This window comes from Aulonocara stuartgranti (assembly GCF_965226115.1).
Source record: "Aulonocara stuartgranti genome assembly, chromosome: 11".
NCBI lineage: Eukaryota > Metazoa > Chordata > Actinopteri > Cichliformes > Cichlidae > Aulonocara > Aulonocara stuartgranti.
Window position 1 is genome coordinate 8839736 of NC_138947.1, and position 18795 is coordinate 8858530.

The window sequence follows — 18795 nt, forward strand, 5'->3', positions numbered from 1 at the left end:
GTCATGACATCATCTGTCCTCAGTGTGGTTGGGGTTTAGTTGGAGCACTGCAGCTATATTAAACCACACTGATATATTTTCGCCCTCCTTTGATCCGTTCTCGTTAGAGCCGCCCGCCACAGTGCTTACAGAGCCACGGGACCTGCCAGCCTCCACTTTATGAACCCTCACAGTGTGTAAAATAAAACACACGCAGCATGTGGATAAAATCTGCAATAAAAGCTGGGTGTGAAAGTAGAGTGAATTTTTAAAAAGCGCTGATTCTGTCCAGTCCTGCGGTGCAGTTATTGGTGATGACGGATACAGTGTGCAGTGTTTCTGAAGGTGACAGGAGGATTGTTGAACTGGTGTGAAAATTCACAGCTAAACTGTGAAGACTGAGGCACTTTGTTATGTAGGAACTTTACCTGCAGCCTTTTCACATTAGATGAAGTTGACAGCAGAGAACGGAGATGGTATATTAGGTAAAGAGTGGTCCTAAACCACATACACACAAAAAATATTTATATTACAATTATCCTGAGTTTTAGCTTTACTCATTCCATGAGCATGTCTAGATGGATGAAAGTGTTGACCTTTAAAGACTGAAATATCAAAGCAATGTAAGATGGATGGCAGCGAAAAATCAGAAGTGTTAACAGGATAAATAATTCCTGGTTTTAGTCTCTTTAGGGGCGGTTGATTTAAAAAGGATAAAATAATTCAAGACACATGTTGAGGTCACAAATTTAGACACTTTCACTTTATGATTTCAGAGTTAGTCAGCGGGCTTAGGGTATAACAGACACACTGCTGACTCTATATTCATTCAATTTTGATACCTTAAACAATGCACGTGTTCACCGTGAGGAATTGTAAAGCCGAGATATTTTGGTACTTGTGGGAGAAAAAAAACAGTTTGCCAGTAATAATCACGCCTTGGATTTTGGCAAGTACATTATTTATATTTCTCCTTAATCTTCTTCAGCAAATTTAACATTTGAATCCTTGACTTTATGATGGTATTATATCCCATTTTAATTTCCACAGAGAGAAATAACAGCCAGAGAAATCTGTGAGAAAGTAAAAATTGGGATGAAAGTAAAAGGAGAAAAATGTTGGAAAAATATAACCCTGGGTGTTGTTTTCTTCTCTCTGTCTCTTTTGCAGGACGGTAAAGCAGACTGTAAACAGGAGAAATGTCCACTTGTCTCAGAGGACTGTGCTCTGGTGGTGAAACAGACTGGAGCTTGCTGTGAAAGGTGTAAAGGTAAGACAAGCAAGTGGACAGAGGTCAGGCGACAATAAGAGAATACCTGTGCGCCTTTGCTTTTTTATATTTATTGTAAAGCTATGTATGCCTGCAGGTCCTCTGTACTAATGGGAGACACTGGAAATATAGAGATGCTAATCTCACGCACACACAGACCCTTCGGGGACTACTTTATCTCACCGTATCCTAACAGCGAGGCCTATATTAGGAGAGCATGTGAGAGTAAAGCTTCATTATTTACCTCACATAAAAGCCACATATACACAGTTGCACTACAAGGAGACTGTGCTGCTGCTGAAGGGGTTCACTGCTGGGTTTACAGCCCACAAAAATACAGTTGTTTTTATGAGGCAGGAACTCCTCTATATACCTTCCTTCTTCATCCTCTGTGTACGGTTTTAGTCACTTCACATCAGCCTAATTAAACTGGGCATTTTAACAAAAACCCTTTCCGTGCACATTTATGTACTACATTTAAGACAAACAGATACATGCATTCAGGCTAAAACAGAGACATAATGCTGAAGCAATCATCAAACCTAAATTCCAACTGCACACTGTAGCTACATAAATATATCATTTACAATTGTGAGCTCTGACTTGTTGTATTTTTTGCCCTCTTTAGAATTAAAAGATCTGTATTGGACAAAGTAAGCCACTGTAGCTGATTTTTGCATAGCTGTAGAGCTTCAACATCCAGCAAGTATAAAAGGAACCGAATCTTTAGTTCCCACTGTACTGGCTTAGACACTTAACCTCTATAAAAACCCAAAAGGGGACCCTTAAACAAAGTCTGCACTACGATGGCTTCCCTTACTTTTTCTGTGCTTATGAAGCTCATGTGGCTCTGCGGAAATACATAAACTGTCACGCCTACCTCCCAGCTCTCGGCAGGGAGGGGGCCCTTTTGTTTGCGGTTCGCCATTTTACGACACGGCACTTCGTTAAGAGAGACAGAACATGCTCGACTCGGACATGGAAAGCCCCACGTTACCACAGCAGTCGGTGTTAGTTTTAGTTGTGTGGTTAAGTTGTAGCCACTGTGACCAAATTTAGGACTGCTTTGTGTCTTTGCTTTTTAAAACACACTAATTCCTAGATGTCATATCACCATTTTCTCACTTTTATGAAATCATGCCGACAGTTAAAGAGAATCACAGCTTGACTGCATCAGTTTATTGGGAACAGCTTTATAAAGCGGCTTTAATTAAGGCGTTTATATATGCAGCAGTGTAATAGCAAGTGCACTTGAGATTGAAAAATACGTATTTTTAGGAGTATAGCTGTCAGAACTTCCTCGGCAGCCTCACCAAACAAACACAACTGTCACCAGGTTTTGACTAAAACAGTCATGTAAAATCGAAAGTTTCCACAGGACTTTAAACATTCTCTTCAGCGGGGATACCCTTACTGCTAGCAGCCAGTCAGTGATAATCAAATGCAGTTGATCAACTGATCATCATCACTTTACTGGTTCAGAGCATTCAGGTGTGTGTTAACACAATGCCACAGCCTTCCCAGGACTGGATGGTTCAGTAAATCCTTCCCACCATCTTATCGTACAATTCAAGACTTCTGCAACACTGTTCTTTGGACAGATGAGACCAAAGTGGAGAGCCATAATCCACAGGGCAACAGTTGGCTAACACCAGAAAAGAGAATATCAGCACAAAAACCTCATACCAACTGTCGAGCACAGTGGTCAAGGGGCAATGTTTTAGGTTTGTTTTTTCAGCCACAGGGACCAAAGCTTCTGAGTCACAGCATGGACTGTGTTTTTCACATGAGTGTTCTTCTACATATTGGTATACAAATGCAAAAGTGCTTCTTTCTGACAGCCGTCATATTTATGCAGTATATTAACAGTTTGAGTGTTTTGCCAGGGTATTGGTCTCTGTGGGTTCTTGTACTCGTACTAATAAAATATATACTGTACATCTTCCTGCTGCAGTATTACAGTATCACAGGGTTTAGTTTACACTGAGGAAAGTAGATCAATGGGTGTGATCAGGTTTCATTGTATGGAAAGTTCTATATTGATCTGAACCCACTTTCTGCAAATGGGATGAAATGAATAGGCTATTCATTTAGAGTTGAATAGACAGCTGCTGACAGCTCAGAGGGCGACTCATCCAAGTATATGAGGAAGAGATCAGTGTGTACACACTGGATTTAACATTAAACTGAAAGAGAGTTTAAATATTCACATCATATAATCAGATGTGGTTATTTTTAGACTCGAGACTTTAAATTAGATTTAAGTCACAAAAATGAAGACTTGACTTTGACCTCACACAGCTGTAATATTTGACCTCCTTGATATTTTAATGCATCTTACAATGAAAACTTAGATGAAACTTTGGCTACCAACAACAAAGAGAGGGAAAAGAAACAATATATAAAGCTAATTGAAACATGTCTACCAGATGTTTTTAGTCACTTCCGTGAGCTTTGGCCAAGATTAGAACACAATTTATTTTTCTACATTAGAAATGACACCGCTATAAACATATGAACATTTTGCAGGGCTGTAGTCATAATTATGATTACTGCTTTCTCATTTTCCACACTAAAATCTAAGTTTTCAGATTAAGAAAATTTTCTTTGCATGGCAGAAAAATTAAAGCATTTGCAGAAATTGAAAATGTATGCTTTCTGTTTCCCAAAAAATGAATTCACAGAAACATTGGCAGGAAAGTGAATGTTCCTCCAGTAGATCATTTGCATGGATAGTTTGCATTTCTACACTGGGACCAACATTCTGGGAGATTAAAAAAGTTATCTTTACTATCTGAAGGATGGCAGTCTTAAATTCCCTTTGTCAAAATAACAAATTGGAAAAAAGTTTGGTCATTTGCCATAAAATGACTTTGGCTTCTCCAAGCCGTCTTCTCGGCCACAAGCTACAAGTGAAATGCGTCTGAAGTTGTAGGTATTTTAGAAATTACACATCCTTGAAATTTAGAAACTACTTGAAACACAATTAGAGCAACTGAGCTCTTGACATTGTTCCTGTCCCCCAGCTTCTCCCTTGTCTTCCAAGTTAAGGTTATATTTTTCTCTCCCAGGTTGTACGTTAGATGGATGCTCCTATAACAGTTCAGTATCCTGGACCACCTCCACGAAACCCTGCATAACAAGACGTTGTCAGGTGTGTATATGTGCTGACTGACCAAGCTGCACTGTTAGCAGATGAGAGGTAATGGAAGCAAAGCTCGGGCTTCGAGTTGAAAGCACTGATCCCAAATCAGATGTGAAAAACACACAGACATGTTGTTAGCAAGAAGGCATAATGCTAGAAGAGTGAAGGATGGGAAAAAAAGGAAAAGGGTTGGGAAAAGGAAAAGGCAGGGAAGTAAACAAAGACACTGAAGGAAAGAAAGTGAGTAGCCATGGAAGAAAACAAAACAAGTATGAGAACTGAGGGATGGAAGAAAGGAAATAAGCCAGAAAGATTAAGAAGAAATGTGGAGTAAGCACGAACAGGTCTGGAAAACTGCTCAAAAGAGGTATGGATAAAAAAAGGAACAGGCAGCACTGGACAGAAGGAATTCAGGTAAGTAGGAAAAACATAGTGAGGAGGAACAGAATCAAATAGAGGAAGCAGAAGCAGAGGAAAGATATATGTATAGCAAGAAAAGGAAGGCAATATGGTGGAACAATAAGCTTTAAAGTAGCAGCATTAAAGATACATTAACATGTTACTTATAAAGATGCACAAACTGAAGAAAATATTTTCCACTTGGTTGTGACAGGAAGGTGTCATCACTGAAGCAGAAGTTCAGTGTGTCATCCACTGCAAAAACCCCAAAAACCACCCAAAGAAGTGCTGCCCCACCTGCCCCGGTGAGTATGAATTTTAACACAAGTGTAGCCTGGAAACATTTGGGGGTTCAGTTTTATTTCTACTGTACATGCATAGATTCTGTTTATTCATTTTCTTTATATCCACATTAGTGGAGTTAAGGTTTAATTTAATTCAGTTAAATTCAATTTAATTTATACAGCACCAAATCAAAACAACAGTCACCTCAAAGCACTTTATATTGTAAGGTAGACCCCACAATAATACATACAGAGATAAACCCAACAATCATATGATCCCCTATGAACAAGCACTTTGGTGACAGTGGGAAGGAAAAACTCCTGTTTAACAGGAAGAAACCTCCGGCAGAACCCGGCTCAGGGAGAGGCGGCCGTTTGGCTGAAAGGAAACCCAGAAATGAAATATTTATAGATATTAAACAGGAACTGATAACAAGCTTAATAGTTAAGATAAAGTAAAACAAATTCAGGATGTGCTCAGCAATTTCAGAAGGTCGAAGCCAGGGGCGCTACATTTATGTCATATCTCTTTGTCTCTTTTTCTTTCTCTTTCTGGAAATGTATTAACTAGCATTAAGCCCAAAGCTTCCTGTAGTTGATGAGGAAAATTTAAACAATAGTTATGAATTTCTCTTAGCTCTCTGGTCAAAAAAGAAGAGGAACCTCATGCAGTTTGTTGTGATTTTGAACTACATTTTATTTGACCTGAAGAATGGGAGAGAAAAAGATTAGAGTTGATGAAACAGGATCTTTTATCTTATTTCATAATAGAGTTTTTATTTATTTATGAGATATGACAAATTCCACTTATGTTGAAATTGGGAGTAACATTTTTGGACTTGCCAATGTGCGCAAACAGTCAACATACTTGCACTGCAGTTTTTTGAATTCTGACTTAATGTGTATTTCTTCTGCTGGTAGAAGGGTCTGTGTCTGTGGCTGTTGTCTATATTTAAATCACTTTAAAAGTGCAGTAATAAAAGCTTCAGGTGAAGAGGCAAAAGATTTGTGTGAACATGAGTGGATTAAAAAATAATTTGTTTGGTATAACGTATTTCCCTGCAGGTTGTATCTTTGAGGGTCGTCTATATAAAGAGAATCAGGAGTTCAGTCCAGAAGGGAAACCTTGCATCAAGTGTACCTGCACTGTGAGTACACATACCCTCTACTTACACCCCCCTCTGAGCAAAGCAGGGGCTCTGTCCCACCAGTTGGTTAGTGTTGGACTCTCCTGGGAGTCACAAATTTTTGGTTGGAACAACATCCCTTTCCTTGGTTTTTCCCCCATAACTTCTTTGCTCTCTCTCACTCTCTCACTCTCTCTCTCTCTCTCTCTCTTACACACACACACACACACACACACACACACACACACACACACACACACACACACACACACACACACACCTTAGATAAACAAACCCTACAGGTTTGTCCATAAACACATTAAAGCATTAATGTGCTGACACCTAGTTTGAGAACCTGTAAGCTTTTAACACATGTACACACATACAGAGGTGTTTCCCAAATATCCCAGAAATCAGCATGCTGTTACTAATCGTTCTGTTAAATTTTCTGTTTTGTCTTAATTAAAAAAATAATATGAATAACCAATTGTCAACATAAATATAACTACACTGAATTTACTTTGTCCTGTGATATCCTGTCACACTCTGGGTTAGCCTCCAGACCACCTGTGACACTGAACTGGACAAATAAGATAAGATAAGATAAGATAACCTTTATTAGTCCCACATGTGGGAAATTTGTTTTGTCACAGCAGGAAGAAGATGGATGGATTTTCTGGGTTTTAAAATGTACTTTTGTAGCCATCAAGTAGAGAAATATGGCGGTGTATGAAGTCTTATTTTATGGGGGCTAAAGACAGTTATCTATTTGTTGTTGTTGTTGTCTAATTGTTATTGGCCTCTGTGAAAAGAATTCAGGGACAGAAAACCAGTTATTGATTCTGCGGGTAACTACGTTCAAACATTAGCTGTGTACTAACTCGGCTCTTGTGCTAATAAAACTGAACCAAAATATCCAGACTTTACACTGATGAAGGCTTTGTACCAAATATCTAAGCGTATTTCACAAGTCAGATGTGAGTACCGTAGTTTGCAAAGGTAATATGAAGTCACACATTCAACCACACACCCCCTTTTCTGCTGATGCATGAAACACTGAAAGATTGACAACAAAATTAAACAAATCACCTTCCTAGGAAAGTTTCATTCAAAGGTTAATTCTGCTGCTGTTATTCTGTTTTTGTTTCAGGGAGGCCGAACTCTCTGCACGAGGGAGGTGTGTCCCATCCTTTCTTGCCCCTCTCAGCTCACCCACACCCCGCCTGGACAGTGTTGTCCCAGATGTGTCGGTAAAGACTGGGAAATTCAATGATGGGGATCATAATGATGGGCAACACCACAAAACATAACTCCTGTTAAAATGAGGTGGCAGACATTACACAGCTGTGGCCAGAAGCATAGATAGGCAATGAAACATGTAATCTCCTTAGAGAAGGGGTTAATGCTGCTCCTAATGACCCTAAATATCTTTTTTATCCTCAGCCTCCATTAATTTTAATTTCATAACTTTAGTCATATCTTGCAGGGGAATTTTTTTGTTTTGCACTCATGGATGTCTGAAGCAGTCAGAATTTTATTTAGATACAACCAAATCAATTCCGTTTTTAATCCCCATTTTTCTCTACATGACTCTGTCTTTCCTCCAGGTCAGAGGAAGGTGTTCGATCTCTCTTTGGGAAGCTGTCTGTTCTACAGTCAGGTCTATGACAATGGCACCTCCTTTATACACGACAACTGTACCACCTGCACCTGCCAGGTATCAGCCTGAATAGCAAAGGCTTCATTAAACAAAGCAATGGTCAGTTAGTAAATTTAAAAAATCCTAATTCAAATAATCTTTCTAGAATTCCACTGTAGTGTGCAAGAAACGCTGCTCGCGGCAGGGAACTTGCCAAGGCAGCCACTGCTGTGAGGAGTGTCTGTCCTATGTAAAGGTGGAGGAGGTGAAGTACTGCAGAGTCCGGAACAAGATCTACAGGGTAAGAGCAGGATGGATGGATGGATGGATGGATGGATGGATGGGTGGATTATGGAGTGGGATGATGGTAACGGTTAGCTCTGTTGCCTCCTTGTTAAAATCTTTTTGGTGGCTGAGACCTTTCTGTGTGGAGCATGTTTCCTGTGTGACCCTCCTCTGCATACTCAGACTTCTCACAGCTCTGAAGACATGCACGTTAGATACATTGGTGATTCTATAGAGGCTGTAGGTGTGAATGCATGGTAGCTAAAATGTGACTAAAGTTCCATGTGCAAGAATTGGTAAAGTAGTGGCTTAAAGCACTCTGAGTGATCAGAAAGACTACAACAGCAAAGGATGAACGTATAGATAATACGTAGCTGTATTCTTGGGTATTGTTGGAATGATAAGTGCCTTTACGTCTTGATGGATGTTGTTCTAACCCTATTGTGTCTTTTTTCCTTTGCAGGAAGGAGACATGTGGTCATCAGTTAACTGTACTCTCTGTACTTGCGTTAAAGGCAGCATTGAGTGTCAGCCCAAACAGTGTGTACCAATCACCAGCTGCCCCTCGGTGAGTGACACCAGTTGATCAATGGATTACATTTATTTATAGCGGTGTGTTATGTGCTGTTATGTTACCCTAGCTGCTTTTCGACTGTGTATTTGTCTTTTTAATTTCTTGGACTATAATGTTTGCAAAAAACACTGCAATCTCTAGTGAAGGCTGGGAGCAGTCAGTCATCCAAAGGTGATGGGGTGGGTGGAGATTTGGTGGCACAAACAAAAATACCTCATACCCCTGGTGGTTTAACCTACAACAACCCTGTCTTTGTCACTCCACTTTATCTGCTTTCCTTTTCTCCATCTGACCTGTCTCACACTCATACTTTACAGCCCATGACTAACTTCGTGATTCTCATTTCACATGCGTAACGCCTCAAAATGACAATACTGTCAAGATTTATCGGCAGTGCTGCCATAACCGACTCTCAATTTCAACAGGTTCACCTCAAAATGCAGGTGTAGAGTATCAGCTTGAATCAAAACATTGAACATGTCATGTAAAAATGTATCCTCTTTTTTACATGACATATGCAAGAAATAAGCAAAATAACTATAAGGGTATATCAAAGAGTAACACAGCCTGTTGCATAAAGAGGTCTCAATTAGTGCACTGTAACACAGCTGAAATGTGGCATTAGCTGGGAACTCGGGGAACTGCTGGCAAGAGAAGGGTCTATGGTGCGTTCACCTGTTGCAGAGGTCGCTTTGAGGTTATCTGTCGTGCGTTTCGTGATGGAGTGGATTCCTGGCATGCCGGTGGCTGTCACGCAGTCAAAGCCGGTGTCAATGTTGGTCTAAGTTCACACGCTTCCAGTGGTTACAACGAGCCCTCACCTGTTGTTTGCGGTCAGAACAGGCACAGTGCCGTTGGTGGTCCACATTCAGTTTTGTCTCCAGAGAAAAAGCAGTTTTATAAGTCACTTTAAATGTGGAAGAGGGCAAATAGTTTTTTAAGGACTGTAGCTTCAATGTTGAAAAAGTGCAGTGAATGCAGCAGCCATTCTTTTTAGTGGCCTGCAGGGGGCGACTTTTCTGGTTGCTAAAAAAAAAAGCCAGATTGTTGAAATGTTTGTAAGAAAATGACCCTCCTGCTTCCTTGATCTGTGATCCTAGTAAACACTTTTGTGATTCCTCTATGGTCTCAGTCACAAGTTTCTAGTCTTACTGATTGCAAAATAATGTAGATGTTTTGATGACATACTCATCAAAAAAGGAGAAAAAAAGGAAACCACAGAGGGAGATTGGCAAGTTGCTGCCATATGAATGTGTATTGTATTTCTGTTTCCATCGCTGGCGTCAGACAGGTGTTTTACAGCGTTTTTTTTTTTTTTTAAAACATCTGTAACTCCCGTAACTCCTTAACCTCATGCTCAATTGAAAGAATTCCAAAACTTCCTGAAAGCACAGACTCGGCGATTTTCTCAAGTACTGCCCCGCAAAGACGAAGGTTGGTTGAGAGAAGAGAGAGTGAGGGGAGAAAGAGCTCAACAGAAAACAGAACTTTTTATCTGTTTTCTTTTGATCTTTTGGGGTTCTTTTTTGGGTTTTTTTTTCTTTTTCCTGTTTTCTGTGTTATTTGCTAAGTACTGAATGTGGGCCTTGCTTGGGATTACTGTAATGACCTTTATATCACTGAAAATAACAGTTTCTGCTTTCAGAAACCACTGAAATTTTGTGGTTGCACAAATGGTGTAAGAGTTATGGTAGTTTGACGTAAAAGTTTAACCTAAAACCTATGGGAGCACAGATGCTCCAGTCGGTTTTAATGGGTTAAATCCGGCACTTTCCTAACTAGTAAGTGATTTCACAGTGGCTGTCTTTTATATACAGTTAAAGTCTCTATTCTTAACATATTAATGCACTTTTTAGAGCATTGACACAACATTGAGACAGTATGTGACATCACTTTTTGAGAGCTGTATAAGAAAAAACAACATGAAAGAAGTGACACAGGAAAAAGTTACCCAGATGCATGTAGTTGTATGTAAAGGAATGCAAAAGGATGTAAACAGATTTTCAGTGGGGAATATATAGCACGATATCGGATAACACGTGTGTGCTGCATTGTGAGGTTGATATCAGTGAGTGAAATCGGACACTTCAGGACCAGTGGAGAGGTTACCGCTAACCCCCTGGGTTGACTTTTCTGCTCTTTACATAAAGTAAACATAATTTCTTGTAAAAATATGTTGATATTAAGCATAATTTGTGAATTTATTAAATTCTGATTGCAATAAAATTGTTGCAATGTTTCTCTTATGAAAATGTTTCTCTTATGAAAATACAAAGTCAGGTTTGATTTGTAGGCAGGTGTTTTAAACAATCTGTCCCGCAGTTTAATAACAATGAAAAATCTGACATTTGCACTATTCTTGATATGAAAAGATATTAGTAAATGTAATCTAGTGTGGCTTATCACTCTCACAGAGGTCATTACAGTCCACATTACCTTCAAAACACACACACATACCTCACGCATACTCTTTCCCATGCCATCATCCTGCGGTCAGCAGCAGGTCGGCAGAGCGTGTGGGTCCCATTTGGAGACAGTGTGTCTCCGAACAGCCTTTTGTCTGTGTGGCATTTGAGTGACAGCAAAGAAGAGGTTCCCTATATTTAGGCCCCTGAAAACCAATCTCTGACACTGTGTGTGCCTGAATGAGTGTGTGTGTGCGTGTCCTTGTTTGTGTCATCAGTCTGTCAAAAGGCAGCCCTCTTCAAAGAGAGAGAGTGCCCTTTGTGCCGAGGTTAGGACTCTGGAGTCTGCATTGAGGGTACAGAGAACTTCTTTATGAGATGACAGATGAGTGGTGTGTGTGTGTGTGTGTGTGTGTGTGTGTGTGTGTGTGTGTGTGTGTGTGTGTGTGTGTGTGTGTGTGTGTGTGTGTGTGTTTGTGTATGTCTGGAAGACAGGGGGAAAAGACTGCGTATACGTTTATATGTCTATTTGTGAGGACTGGTTCCAGTTTTAGACCTTGGGAGAGGAGTCATTTTTCAAAAGGGAGGGTATTTGGTTAGTCTAGACTCAAAGGGTGGTTAACAGGGGTAGGGGCTGGGGTTAAAACATTTAGTTAGGCTGGTTAAGGTAGTTTTAAGGGGCAAGGAAGGCATTGTATCAGCGAAGGTCCTCACAAAGATAGAATTACATGTGTGTGTGTGTGTGCGCACGCGCGTGTGTGCGTGTGAAAAAAAGGGCTTCCCTGAGGCAAAAAAACTAGGTGTGTGAAAGAGCCCTCTGATCTGCACTTTTGATGGAAGTTGAAACATACAGCGGACACACACACACACACACACACACACAGAGGGTCCTGTTACACAGACAAAGTTCAGCAGTTGAAGTTGGAGTATGTGTGTCTCTGAAACCTTCCTGGTGTTGCTGTGAACTTGTCAAAACGTGAACTTTTCCTGTATCGCCATCTTTCATGTAACTTCTGTTACCTCTGCTTGAATGACAGCACAAAATTAGAACTGTTGATAATCTCTACCAACAAAAATGGGAAATATATATCGTTTGACCACCAGTACTTGGTTCTCAACTGTGTGGAAACAAGACTTTAAATTAGAGGAAAAAGAACAAGTTAAAATATTATGAGAGATTATTAGTAATAGTCATCATATTCTAAGTCATACATTATAATACTGTATTTTATGTGGCAGACCTACGTTCAATAACAGGGGTCCATCAGGAATCAACTCCAACTACTATTTTTCTTCCCAATGTGATGTTTATGTAAAGTTTGGTCAGAAGGTTCCTTTGCGCGTGCGCCATTAGCATCCTGCCTGCTGTAACCTACAATTTCCTTCGGGATTAATAAAGTATTCTGATTCAGATTCTGTTTTATTTTACTGTTTTTATTTATTTTTACTTTAGGCCTACTTTGTTAGTTTTCTTGCATTTACAAAACTCTGATCTTCTTTTTCTCCCAAATACAGAAAACTAGGAATAATCTGACTTAGTGATCTGTGATCAGTAGAAGAAAGTTTAACAAGGGCAAAAAAGTTAATGGTTTTTAGAAATATTTATCAAAAGAGAAACTTTTTTCCTGGACATTCTGATTCGTGTACAGTTCGGTTGAAATTTGTAAACTGCAAAGCTAGTCAGAAGCATAACAGTTTTTTCTTATTGTAATTTTCTTTTAGGTTTTTATTCCATGTGTCTATGCTTTGCTCGTGACACTGCTCCACATTCTGTCAAAACAAGTTTCCTTGCCACATTCAGGCTTCTTGTCATCTTCCCTTAATTCCTCTGTCAGTTATCTAATCCAGTGTTTCTGTGTCTGTTCTCTTGCAGAATAAAATCCTGAACAGAACTGGCTGCTGCCCAGTTTGCACTGAAAGTGAGTAAGTCCTTCTCCACCCTCCACACAGTGATTTGTGGGATTCTCACTGCAGTGTCTTCTAATCTATATATCTAGGGAAGCCCTTTAATTTGAGCCCATCAAAGTCTTAAAATATCTCAAATATATTTATATATATATATTTTGTTTGTGGCTGCACAAGAATCAGAGTTATTGATACTGAATGTTTAGAAAGCTAATTATACTTCAGAACCTATGAATTGTTCTTTTTATGAGCAATAAAAAATAAAATCTCATTCTGGCCTCTGCAGTTCACTTGAGTATTCCCCGTGAACTTCAGTCCAGACTGTGGTTTACCCTTTGGGTCGTTTTACTTTAGCTTTTGGCTTCAAACTGCAGCAAAAAAATCCCCCAAAATGTTCTATTTCAGGACTACAAATACTCCATAAACCCCACTTGTGTATAATATAGAGTTTAGATTTAGCTGGTCAGGCAGATGTATTACCACAGTGAGTCACATTAGTGCCACATATTTCAGCATTTATCGTAAATAATTTTTCCGCTGTTAGCTGTCAGATTTCAACATGTATCCTTTTTTATAAAGTGCTTAACTTTGGGTTGCCTCTTGCTGTCCAGGGACCTACTGCTGTTCCAAAGTTCATGTTTTAGGTCACTGAGGTTAAAAAAGGCATTTGCTTTCTTTGACTTCTTTCTATTTTTTTGGTTAAACATATCAAGAGCTTTCTTTTTCTTTGTCCTACTTCAGAGCCAGGCGTGTGTACAGTCTTTGGCGACCCTCACTACAACACCTTTGACGGCAGGACCTTTAACTTTCAGGGAACTTGTCAGTATGTTCTGACTCGTGATTGTGGTAGCATTCCCTCTGGAGGGCCTGGGAATAACATCAACCTCAACAGCCCAGACTCGAGCTTCACGGTAAAATGGAAGGGTATCACTTCATAATATAGCCCACAACTGAGGGCATACTTCCTCTGTAATTAAATGGAATTTGAGTGTATATACAGGAAACAAATAAATAATTATATTGTAAGTAAATTTAGATATTGGGTTGGTAATTTTAAGTAGTGTGCAATTTCATGGTAATGCTGGAGGAAAACAAACCATATTTCCCCATCTTATATCATAAGCATGCTGTACTTTTCAGGCCGCAGGCCTTATTACAGAGCGTATTAATCTTTATTTTATATTTGTTATATTGATGTGCATGCTGGATGTCCTATTATTCAATTATTCATTTATCTTACCAACTTACAACAAAAAAAATAAATACAGTCAAAATGTTACAGTACAATGATGGAACTTGATGGTTTTCTTTCACCATCACTGGTCAAATATAATTTTCAAAAGGAGTGAAATACCTGAAAGTTAGGCCGGGTTAAGCTGTATTATAGTATGTTATTGATGGAATTTAGAATACACTAGGATTTGATAAAATGTGTACTCAGAATGGGATGAAAAAAATTGGGAAACTGCTCATCTCTGCTGACCTCTCTGCTGACTTTTTTCACACATTAGAAACCAAAAGCAGCTGAAATTTATAAAGACATCAGGACCTCTGAGACCTCAATAGATCCTGAGTTGTCCTGTTTTATTGGCTTTTAATCTCATTACTTTGATTTCAGGTGTTGGTGAAGAATCACGCCCGGAGGACTCGCTCCTTCTCCTGGACTCAGTCTGTCGAGGTGAAGCTGGGTAGTTTGATCCTCAGCCTGCACCAGCACTTAACGGTACGGAAGAATGGTACTCGCATCGCCCTGCCCTACCATGGTCCTGGGGTGCATGTAGACCTGGATGGATACCTGCTCAAACTCACCACCATTGCAGGTCAGTATACGTCTTTCTGATCCAAGTTTTTAAATCAGCAAATATTGACCTCTATTTGTGGTCTCAGCTGAAGGTGAATTAATCATTGGAGAGTTCTTGATAAAATATGGCATGGCTCAGTGAGTGGAGCCTGGTTTTCCATGTATGATCGTCTATTTAACATTCTGTGTGGACCTTTCACCTGATTTGGTCTGACTGTACCTGTGTGTGGCCTTCTGTTAAGCATCAGCAGAAGCGCAGGAGTCTTCTGCCCTCTCATGCCACCCAAATAAAATATGCAGAAAGGTTATTATGAATTTTTTGTCCAAAATTAAAGCAGCTTTAAGAATAACAGCACAAACTTTGCAGATGAAAACCACATATCTGAAAAATTAGTTGATAATTTGAAATCATTCTTTTACAAGAGATGGTTACAAATAATAAAGATTTTGTTTCTAACCTCCACCTTTTTCTGCAGGTCTGGAGATCACATGGGATGGTGACAGTTTTGTGGAGGTTGTAGCTGCTCCTCATCTGCGTGGGCGCCTCTGCGGCCTTTGCGGCAACTACAATGGCCACAAGCGTGACGATACCATAGGCGGTGACGGGCAGTTCAAGTTTGACGTGGACGAGTTCGCAGAGTCATGGAGGGTCGAGGGAAATGAGGTTTGCACCAAACATCACCCGCTTCGCAGGCCGACTTCATTCCTGTGCCCCGGCAGCGTTAAAGTCAAGTTCAGGGCTCACCGGGAGTGCCAGAAGATAAAATCGTGGCTTTTTAGTAAGTGCCACAGTGTGGTGGACTTCGGGTCTTTTTACAGGTGAGGAGAAATCTCAAGTGACAACTTAATTGTTAAAGTGCCAAACACTGTAGCTTGTCACACGTATCCATTTCTCTGTCCTACCATAACCATACTTGTATGAGGCTTTCGGTAAAATCTTTTTTCATTACGGGAACTTAATCTTAAACAAAACCAAATTCTGCCCTCTTTAGGTCGTGTGTGACGGACATGTGTGAGTGTCCAGTCCATAAAAACTGTTACTGCGAGACCTTCATCGCCTACAGCAGAGCCTGTGAGAGGGAAGGTGTGCCCGTACTTTGGAAACCCGAAGCTGCTTGTATGGGTGAGTGGCAACACTCATAAATCGCAGAGCATTCTGAGAGGTGCTCTTGACTATTAGAGCCAGTCTTAATGACACCAGATTTGGCTTTTTGTTTTTTGTTTAAAGAAAATTCTGCTCACTTCTGAGCAAACCTGACACTTACTGCAGCTGCCATTCCAGTTCATAGTACTCCCTTTTAGAGAAGTAGAAAAGGATTTACCTTATGTATGCTTAAATTCCCTCTTTTGCATGATATTATCGTTCAACCTTGATAAAATGAACAGTATGCATTGGGTTTGGTATGAGTGCATGAGAAACAGCTAATTCCAATGAGAAGCTGCTGAGAATCTGCTCACATTGACATAATCAAGTCCTAACTTTTTCCCCTCTTTCTACCTTTTCTTCCTCTCATCAGCCACCCAGTGTAAACACGATGCAGTGTACGACACCTGTGGTCCAGGCTGCACCAAAACCTGTGACAACTGGAATGAGATCGGACCGTGCCGTAAGCCGTGCGTGGCCGGCTGCCACTGCCCCGCCAACCTGGTGATGTTCCAGGGACGGTGCATCAAACCCACAGCATGCCCTGGACGGTGACCCCTATGAGCTGGGGGAAGGGGACTGAAGGGAGGGTCATCTGAACTAAAACTAAGGGTCCAAACTAGCAAAGCAGAGTTTGGGAAGACACTAAAGGGTCTCAAGTTGACAGATAAGATGCAACAAGGTACTCAGGGTCCATAACTTCACAAGGAAGTACGCTGTCGTGACTTAGATGCCAGCGATCCAAACAATGGTGACGGACTGAAGGGAAACTCAGATGATCATCTGATCACGGAGCGTTCGATTTCTGACTTCCTCTCGCCTCTTTGTCACACTGTTACTACACCAGTCGCCACCAATTACAGTTTTGGAGAATAAAAACTAAAATCTCAAGCGACAACTTAAGTGGCATTTGGAGATTTTACAACTCACGAATTACAGGAACTACGGCATGTTGCCATGGACCCTCAGGGAACAGTCTGGGGCCAGCGGACTCCTCTTAGAGCCAACATGGCGACTGAGTTTCTCTCGCAAACACATTAAAGTGACCAACAGAGCATCTGCATTTGGAATAGTGAGATTCAAAGTCAAAGAGAAACTCGGATTCATCATATCAAAACTGAACTTATCATCTCTATTCCATCATTTCATACTGTAAGCTAGCCAGATTTATATGAAAGACAGACAAGCTTTTATATAATTATTGTTCTAATTATTAATATTATTGCTATTATTTGTTGTTGATGTTAATTTATATATCAGTCAAATGAAATGTTGTAGCAAGAGCCAGAATCATGAATATAATTGTGTTATAAATGATTTAAAGGGAAACAAAAGCTATTTATATATTTGTTGTGTATTTTTTGTTACTGTTTGAAGAGAAATGCCCAAATGTGACTCAGCTGTTGCACCATCGCAGGGATTAAGTACTGTATTGTATTATGCTCAGTGTACAGGTTGTAGTGGTTAGTAAACTGAAGGTGTTCGTGAAAGCATATGTTTCACTTGACGATAATTATTTAAGACCAGCAATATAATCTTTTCTCGAAGTTCATTTTTGACTGTCGTCCTTCCTCTATGTAGTGCTGGAGAAAAATCGAGATTACGGCTGCTAGTTCAATTCCCAAAAGAAGCCAGTGTTTAAAAAAAAATGAAGTAAAGCTGATTTCATGTTTATCTGTGGCTCCTTAGATTTATCTCCACTAAAGATAAAAGACACAAATCTTGAAAGAAAAAAAGATGTAAAACTATTTTAAATACATTTGCACAGCTTTAATACACTTCAAATTTATACAAACATATTTCACATGAACACATCTCTAAAATAAAACACAAGGACTAAAAGCACCAAATACATTAGAGTTCATTCAACAGCAAACTGAGTCTCCAGGGTTGTACAGGTTTTAGGGGATTAGACGTGTGTCCACCTGTTTCAGTGGTTTCACTCGCTTTGACAATTCGCCACCCTCTTTCACTTCAAGCAATGTTCAAAAGCAGAAAAAAAAAATGACTGCAGTCTGGCCCAGGTGGAGAAACAAAACACTGACACATGGAAGATAGTGAATTTTCCCCCCTGTTCAAGAAGAAATACTTACATTTCACCTGCTACTGTAACTCTTTCTAGTACTGCACAGTATGACAGTCTTATAACTCACAATCATGTCTGCTTTGTTATGTGAGTTAAAAAGAAAAGACTAGCTTCAGTTTAGAACACTGCCCATAAAATGAACGTAGCTATGAGTCAATGTCAAACATCAAAATGTTGATGCTGCACATCCACTCGTAAAATCTCTCATTTCAGGAGTACAGGATAGCAGAAAACTAGAGCAAATTTACTCTCTTTTGGTAGCTGACACATCTTTTTGAATAAATGATGCACGTACTGGGATGCCAGTTACACGCGTTTTCTACTCCTTGTTGATGTTTTCAGTTTGCAAGCCTTGTACTGCTGAGGTTGTATATGGGATAGTGCTATGCTGGGAATTACATGAGGTCAGCTGTTTCAAAGTTTGTTCAACATTAAAAGGTGCAAAATGTGAGTGTGGTGGCTGGAGTCGATGGAGCATGGTCCATCCACTCCCACACAGTCCTGAGAAGAGGCTTAACAGCATCTGTATGCGTGTACATGGGATTCAGAAAATCCCTGTAATTGTTCCTTATATTAAATGTGGTTTTTAAGTAAATGAAAGTTCAGTTTTAAGCCATCTGTACAGAGTGATGCGTACGTAAGGGGCAGCTGGATTATTTGAATACACTTGTTTCTTCCTCTGCAAATGAATGCAGTCACACAAAAAGGTTTTGAAAAAGTAGCATGTCAAAGCCTCGGTCCTGAACCACAGT

General features: G+C 39.9%; 1 protein-coding gene across 2 annotated transcripts in view; it reads left to right on the top strand.

The window, feature by feature from the left end:
• bmper (BMP binding endothelial regulator) overlaps positions 1-17631 on the top strand; it is a 33235-nt gene extending 15604 nt beyond the window's left edge. For both annotated transcript variants that reach the window (XM_082552035.1, XM_082552036.1), the window contains 14 exons: positions 1150-1249; positions 4321-4403; positions 5008-5098; positions 6143-6225; positions 7355-7454; positions 7812-7921; positions 8010-8144; positions 8592-8696; positions 12981-13026; positions 13754-13923; positions 14631-14832; positions 15290-15632; positions 15806-15936; positions 16331-17631. In XM_082552035.1, the coding sequence (XP_082408161.1) occupies positions 1150-1249; positions 4321-4403; positions 5008-5098; positions 6143-6225; positions 7355-7454; positions 7812-7921; positions 8010-8144; positions 8592-8696; positions 12981-13026; positions 13754-13923; positions 14631-14832; positions 15290-15632; positions 15806-15936; positions 16331-16512 (1881 nt within the window). In that variant the 3' untranslated portion in view covers positions 16513-17631. The remainder of the gene's footprint in view (positions 1-1149; positions 1250-4320; positions 4404-5007; positions 5099-6142; positions 6226-7354; positions 7455-7811; positions 7922-8009; positions 8145-8591; positions 8697-12980; positions 13027-13753; positions 13924-14630; positions 14833-15289; positions 15633-15805; positions 15937-16330) is intronic.
• Positions 17632-18795: the final 1164 nt, after the last annotated feature.